This window comes from Xiphophorus hellerii, chromosome 3 (genome assembly GCF_003331165.1).
Source record: "Xiphophorus hellerii strain 12219 chromosome 3, Xiphophorus_hellerii-4.1, whole genome shotgun sequence".
NCBI lineage: Eukaryota > Metazoa > Chordata > Actinopteri > Cyprinodontiformes > Poeciliidae > Xiphophorus > Xiphophorus hellerii.
The window spans coordinates 25,695,280-25,702,999 of record NC_045674.1 but is presented as its reverse complement, the minus strand read 5'-3'; the positions used below and the strand labels follow the sequence as shown (position 1 = coordinate 25,702,999).

Here is a 7,720-nt window from a genome sequence, read left to right as displayed (position 1 = left end):
GCTTATCATCCTCCTCACTTTTATCATCATAATCATTGGCGGTATGATGCAGCTCCGTCATCAGTTAGAAGTATGACACTAACGACTTCCCCCTCTTCTTTTCTTTTTTGCTATTCTAGCCACAAAAAGAAAAGGAAAAAATCTGGCTAAAAGTTAAAAGCGGCAGCAAACGAGGGGGGGGGGTCCATTTTAAATGGCACCTCTGCAATGCCCGTGTTTTGAATAACCATGAAAATAAATCCGGTTACACTGGGTTAGCATTTGACATGGGATGTGAATGCTTTAATTTGCCCGAGAGCAAATATCTACAAAGCTGAGATTTATTTCACCACCGTTACCAAAAGAACACACGACCACAAATATCTGACTGTTAACAACTGCTTTGGGGTTTATTTTACAATTGAGAAAGAAAAGGAAACAAACTATCTGGTGCTAAAAAGTTTGTTTTGTTTCTTCTTTTTTTTTTTTTTTTTTTTTTCCTTTTTCTTTTTTACAATATTGTCAATAAAACATCGAAATGTATAGTCATTGTGCATCGCTTATTTATTTTTCCACACCATTTCATGCATCAAATTGGATGCAAGTATAATTAAAATCATTTCTGTAAACCGAGCCAAAGTAGCTTAATTCGTATTTTTCTTTAAAAAATGACATTTTGTAGCTCTACAGCATATATTTGTGTACACCATCTGTTTTTATGCTATTTTTTTTTTTAATCATTTTTCTATATAAAATGACAATATAAAAGTTAGAGAATGCACACACCTTAAGATACAAAGAATGTGGAGCCTTTTTAAATGGTATAAGATATGTCTCATGGAGCACTGACATTTCACTGGTGGTCATTTACATGTAACGGACTGTTCTCTTTACAGCTGAAGAAAGCGACACAATTTAGAAAGAGAAACTCGTAACAAACCATACAACTGGAAAATTGTTATAAAGTGATGCTTCACAGCAAGGAAAGTTTCTTTTTTTTTTTTCCAAGAGCAAACTTTGCATACCGATGGCTGTTCACTTTCACCGATTGACTTGTAACCAAGAAGCAGCATTTTAATTTTCCAAATTATCTTTTTTTCTTCTTCTTCTTTAAATACACCAACAGATTTATGAGCAGGCTATTCAATGGTAAAAAAAAAAAAAGTGGAGAAAAAAAATAATAACAAGGAGAGGAGTTGGGAAGGTGGGAATGATAATCCTCGGATCTTTCCAAATCAGATTTTAAGAAATGCGAGACATTTGAAAACACGTCCTCTTCACAAATTGAACTGTCTAAGGTGCTACTGTACTTCAGTCTTTCAGGGTATATCCTCCTTTCATTCTTTTGGCGTACACATTTAATGTCCCTCGTCTTGATATCAAGTATTACACAGTCCTGACTTCCACCAATTTATGCCACTTTCGCCATCGAAGCAGTAGTTGTATTTTTGCCATGAACAGATTCAAATCTCATGTTTAACCTTGTTTCACTAAAATACATGCACAGGTCAGACAAATAGCATATAAATATTTTACAAAATAAGTGTAAAAAAGCTTGGCAAAACAAAACAAAACAAATAAAACAACATTGAAAGAAATGGTCCAGTCAGGCAGTCGTCAACTAAAAATAGTAAGACTGATTTTTTTTTTTTTTGTGTTTTTTTTTTTTTTTATCCTTTCTTCTGGCGGCTCAGTTCGGCCCAGTGCAGTAACTGTGAACAATGTCATTTTAGTGCAATGAAATTCTAGTCAGTTCCACAGCTGTCAGTCTTTTCCCTCAGCAGCTCACGGATTTGCTTGATTAAACTTTTTCCATTTTGTCGAGCTTCTCCAGTTTCTCCAGAGCAGTGACAAACACCAGGTGGTCCTCTGGAGACTTGCCATGGGTCTTGCTGAGGTGCAGTTTGACTGCGTGTTTGCTGACGAATGTCCGATTGCAAAGTCTGCACTGGTACACAGAGCCCGTGTCGTCCTCCGGTGTGGTCAAGGCTGACAGTGGGCTGCCGAATGTCATTTTGTCTGTAATCACCTTTGAGGCAGCCTGCTGCTCCCGTAGGTGCTCCGCTGACAGTTTGGACAGGTCCTTCAGGCTAAAGCCCAGGTGAGATTCCAGGTGGCCGATGTAGGAGGAGGGAGTCCTGAACTGAGAGGCACAGTCACCACAGAGGAACACGGGCTGGCATGAGTCCATGTTCTTGAGAAACTTGGTGCCCCCAGTCCGTCTCAGCTGATACTTCACATTTGCCAGCCAGTGAGATATGGTGGTCATCGAGAGCCCTGTGAATTTACAGATGTGGACCCTTTCCTGAGGGCCCAGGTCAGTCATTGCGTAACGGCCCTCTGGGGTCTCCCTCAGGCTAGAGGCAAACTGTGCTTGCAAGATGAGAAGATGCTGAGGATTCCAATTGGACTGCCTCCCTTTCCTCTTCTGTACCGGCGAGAGGTCCTCCAGGGCATCCTCGAACGCACTGCCATCGGCATCAGACTTCTCTGAGATGGAGGAGGGAGTTGACGATTTGGGCGTCAGTCGTCCTGTGAGGTTCTTCACCATATCTGAAATGTCCATTAGAGCATTCTCTCTCAGAGGAGAGGAGACAGATTCAGGGAGGGAGATAAGGGGCTTGTTGCCGTTTACACTATTGTTGGTCAACAACACACTGCTGCTGTTGGTATTGTTACTGCTATGAGTGGTGGCCTTATTTTTACTCAGGTCTATGGGCTGGTCGTTACTTTCATACAGCTGAAAGTGGTTAACGGGCTCAGTCGCCTTGCTTTGAGGAGTTGGGGTAAAAGCTGGTTTGTCCATCATGCTGTTGCTGATTTTGTAAAGCATGGACAACGGATCCGCTGCTGGACTCACAGGTTTAGAAGCCTTTCCCAGATGCGTGTTCATGATTGACTGGAGTGCACTCAGAGGGTTGATGAAAGGACTTTCAGGTGAGTGGTCCGTGATGATGCCAAGACTGTTCCCATTTGTTACTGGAGACTGGGATGCCTCTGAGCCATTTTTTGAAGTGTTGCTGTGGCCATCCAACAGACTCTCTTTGGGCTCCTTCTTACAAATAAGCTCAGAGTCTACACTACCTGGGCTGATACTTCTCAGGCCGGACGGTTTACCTACAGAAAGGTCGTTTGGAGACGGTAATTGCTCCCTCTGCTCTCTCAGTGCAGGAGAGGGCGATTTTACTAATGACGGTGGCCTACAACGCTCTAGACTGACCAGCTTTTCCTCCTTTTCTTTCTTCACGGTGGCAGTTTTTCCTGTCACTTTCTCAACAAGCTCCTCCATGGCAGTGACGTTGCTCCTGAGGAGAGTCGGGGAGGAAGGGCTACGAGGGGAGTGGATGACGGAGTTGGAGTCACTCACAAGACTTCGTAGCCCACTATTAAACATTGGCTGCATCTGAACGCTCTGGACGGTTGGGGGAAGAACAGTAGCTGAACTTTTAATTGCACCTTGCAGCTGGTAGGCAGCATGAATGCTAGGATAGCCACCCCATGTGGGAGTGCCCGTCTGGGCCTTGCTGATGGCACTGGATACAGTGTTTTCAAGAGACTTTAGTATATCTAAACCCTCTTTAGGCGTTTCCTCCAGATCTTCTTCTCTAAGGTATTTATAAGATGTAGTATCAGTTTCTGATTTCTCACTTGCGTCATCTTTCTCCTCCTTGATTTTTTTCTCAATAGGCTCACATCCTTCAAGTTTTTCATCCTCAAACCCCTCCCTTTTATCCTCGGAGCCAGAGGAGAGGGCAGGGGATACTGGTTGGGATTTTACAGTACTGGGAACAGGGAGTCTGGTGGTGGTTGGTGGTAGTGGGATTGACTGAATCTTTTCTTCTACCACTGGATCAAAGACCAGTTGTTTGCCTTTCTTAGATGCAGAATTTGTAACCTTCAAAAAGTGACCTGTAACCATCATGTGGGCAGTCAGCTGTTGGAGTGTGTCATGCGAGCTCCCGCACTCCATGCATTTAAGGATCTGCGCTTTGCGAGCCTCAAACTGCCATGTGTAGCTGGCACCATTTTGGTAGCCATAGCGGTTGTTCGGCGTCACGTAGGGGTTAGCGGTAGCTTTCGAGTCTTTGCCCATATCCCCAAGAGACACAGAACCACCACCACCACTACCAGCATGGATGGAGTCTGGGGAGCATGGAGAGACTATAACATCTTGAATAGCACGTTTTTTAGCTGAAGTTGGCACCAGCTTAGTAGCCAGGGCTGGCACGGGTTCTTTGAGAGGCACTTTCTGGTAATGCTTGGTCTTGATCATATGTACGCTGAGATCTTGTAGGGACTCAAACGAGTGGCCGCAGTACATACACTTCAGTACTTTCTGAGCATCCTCCTTCCCCTCCATTTCCATCAAGGATCGCTTACGTGGTTTGGACCAGCGCTTGCCCTGGTCCTCCTCTTTGTCCTTGTTGTCATCGCGATAGTGGCCCGTCTCATTCATGTGGACTGTCAATCCCACTAGCGTGTCATAAGCGGCACTGCAGTCTTTGCAGCGAAACTTGCTTGCACCAGTAAAAACAGAGCCATAGAGCTTGTTGTTCTGCCGGTAGAGCTGCACTGTGCTGAAGAGGCTAGGCTCGGGTAAAAGGTGGTATGGGGTCTGTTGAAGAGTTTTGGCAAGTGCTGCCTGGTGCCAGTCGTAGGCTACACCACTTCCGTTGCTGGCTCCACCGGCACTGCTTCCACTACTGCTCGTCGCACTGTGGCTACTTGCAGAGCTAGTTGTCGTACCATTGGTGTTGGCACTCGCGTTGCCTGTGTGGTTGACAGTGTTGGTGGAGCTTCTACCATTGTGGTGACTGTTGGCCATGTTCACCACACTGCTCTTGTTTGTGGTTGTAGTTGGCGAGACAGAGACAGCAGAGACAGGCTCTGGAGTCGTGTGGGCAGCGTTGACACTGCCAGCTGCAGCAGGCTTTGATTTCATGATGTCCATTGTGATGCTAGACCAAGAGGCATCTGAGATGAGGTTTGCATAGACGGCTTTCATCTGTGCCAGGCTGTCCTGGAAAGACAGGCCGTTGTTGGGACGGTAGGGCGGAGCAGAGCCTTCCCTCTCCTGACCATCCCTGGAAGAGGTGCTCTTGATATCTGCAAGTCTGTCGCTAGCATCACTGAGTGGAGACCCGTATCCGGCGTCCGGGTTAGTACCATTGCTAAGTGGAGAGTCTCTGTAGCTAGGTGGCTGGCCTCCATCTGCATCCTCCTCTTCATCATTGCACAGGAACTCTGTGTCCTGTCCATCTAAAGAGAGGCCATCATCCTGCAGGTGCTCTTCCTCATCATGAGTGCTTGCCTTAAGCTCATCCTCGGGCATGTATGCTGGAATGCAGAAAAGAAAGAGAAAAAAAGAGGTCAGCTCGGTGAAATTAAAAATTAACGCCACGCTAACAGGACCACTGACAAAATAACAAGGAATGAATACTCAATGGTGGAAAATGCAGGCTTTTATTCTCTTCCAGAGTGTCTGTGTGTGTGTGACTGTATGCAGGCGTGAGCTTGTGTGTATTTTACACACATGTGGCTCTGAGAGGCAGTGGTGAAAAAAGCCTCCGAGGGAAAAATAAATCGCTGAGCTTCTGACAGTTGTCCTTTTCCTTCTCGGCTATCTATTCTTCCACACGTGTCTCATGTTCCCCAGGAAGACACTGGCTGTTTGGCCTTGTTAGCCCAGCTGCATGCTCGCATGCTCAACTCCTCTTTCACTCCCCCACCCCATTCTTTCTCTCTTCTCCAATGTTTTTACTTCGTTTTATTCATCAGGTTTCATAAAGTCCACATCTTCACACACTTAAGTTCCATCAGAAATTGGTAGTTGAAATAAGTAAAATTCTACTTTGGAGCTAGTCTAGCTTTTTGTAATTCACAAATTTTGAGTTGATTTTTACAGGTGTATCAAGAAGTGAGTTAGAAAATGTTCCACTTTATTTGCCCTGACCCGTAGCTAGTTTTTTTTTTTTTTTCTTGCTGATCTGTAAATGCACTTTACTCAAGTTCTACCAGGATGCACAATCTCTGGTGTGGAGACTCGCACTTTTACTTTTTACCAAAAACAGGAGAAGTTAAATGTGTATGAAATCATTTGAAAGACAGCTATTTCTAATTCATACACTCATTCACAATTCATCTTGATTTAAACAGGGGGTGAGACATCACAAATGATTAGCCTACCCTTTACCACAACCAGAACTAGAATTGGCTAAAATCTGTATCTGCTGGTTAACGTTTCACAAAAAACTGGTCAAGGAAAACAAGTCTGGATTTGTAAATCTGAGCTTGAATACTGAGGTCAAACTCCCTGCTTGCACACACAATCTTGGTCTCTAAAGCTAATCCTGAATGCAGAATACCTGCATGTTGTCAGGCTTTGCGGTTGTAAAGTGAATGAACAACGGTCCTCTGGGTGGAAGCTGTTACTATGGGAAAGAGACTCAAAACTAGTTATTTTTAGAATGAGTGAGGAGTTTTAAAATGAAGTGAGATGAAGCACAAAAAAGTAAGAATGAACGTGCTGACATCTTAATCAGCAGATGACAAGAAGGGTAAGAGTAAAACAACAAACTTGTCCTGTTTTATCCTTTTAAGTCTTCAAAATGTCTTAAGAGTCGAATGAGTCTCCTACATCTGAGTCAAGGTAGGATACACTTCTCTGACTAAGAATTGTGAATGCTAATCAGGCAAAGCGTAGATGTTAAAAAATAGCTCAAAATGTAAATTCTGTAACCGGAAATCGGCCACAAAACCCGTCCCCGCAAAAGACATGTGCATCCACATGCTTGTGGTAGTTAGCTAAGCATCCTGTAAGCTACAGAGCAAGAAAGTGAGCGAGTAAGGAAGGGATAAGTGAATGAAAAGATGTGGGGAAGAAAGGAAAAGTGAGCAGGAGGAGGTGGTGGAGGGAAGGGCTGTAGAAGGGAGAAAAAAAACATAGGGAGAGGAGTAAGTGAGTGAAGCAGGGAGACAGGAAAGACAGCCCCCTAGCTTCTTCCTTTATCTCCTTCCTGCATGGTGAGATGTGCGTCCTAGATGCCAGTATCAGTCTCTCCTGATGAAACAGATGTGCTGTCAACTTCAAACGGCACGCTAACCTGTCACATCATAATCTAAGTGGACATAATACCTGATATATATACACTGGCACCATTTACTGCTGCCTGAGAGGAGATGGGTGGAGGAGGGGGTGGGGGAAGGTGAGCAGCTGCACCATCAACTGTGACTGCATGATGATGATGATGCGCATGTGTGTGTGTGCGCGCGCCTTTGTAAGTGCGAGTTTGTCCGCACGTTTACCTTCCCGTGCATATCTGTGTATGCACTTTTTACACTTCATACGTTTGCTTGTAGAGCGCGAACCCAGCAGCCACCAGCCATAATGTTGCCTATAAGTCTGAGTTCGCCGGGTACCCAGTGATACATCCCTCCCTCAAATGAGCAACATACTCCCCTAACGCCTGACAAGATTTCTGTGAAATGAGAGCACTACAGGAGAACCTGGCTGCGCTTCAATCCAACTGACAGACTGAGACCGAGACAGTTTCTAAAACTCCTGAAAATCCCTAACACAGCAGATTAGCATTATGTGCTCTTCTCCCTACAACACATCTGCAGAGCGTCTTCTGTTCCAGCACCTCTCCTCTCCCATAACACGTTGCCAGAGAAGCGGGCTATCAATACGCATTAGCCATTTAAAACAAAACAAAAAAAACCAAAACACAAACGTATCCTG

The 7,720-nt window shown here is 44.7% G+C and overlaps 1 protein-coding gene across 1 annotated transcript in view; it reads right to left on the bottom strand.

Annotated features, from left to right (window-relative positions):
• Nucleotides 1-364: 364 nt before the first annotated feature.
• The window catches only part of tshz1 (teashirt zinc finger homeobox 1), a 45,467-nt gene continuing 38,111 nt past the window's right edge, over nucleotides 365-7,720 (bottom strand). The window contains exon 3 of the mRNA XM_032558114.1: nucleotides 365-5,316. Coding sequence (XP_032414005.1) covers nucleotides 1,781-5,316 — 3,536 coding nt within the window. The 3' untranslated portion in view covers nucleotides 365-1,780. The remainder of the gene's footprint in view (nucleotides 5,317-7,720) is intronic.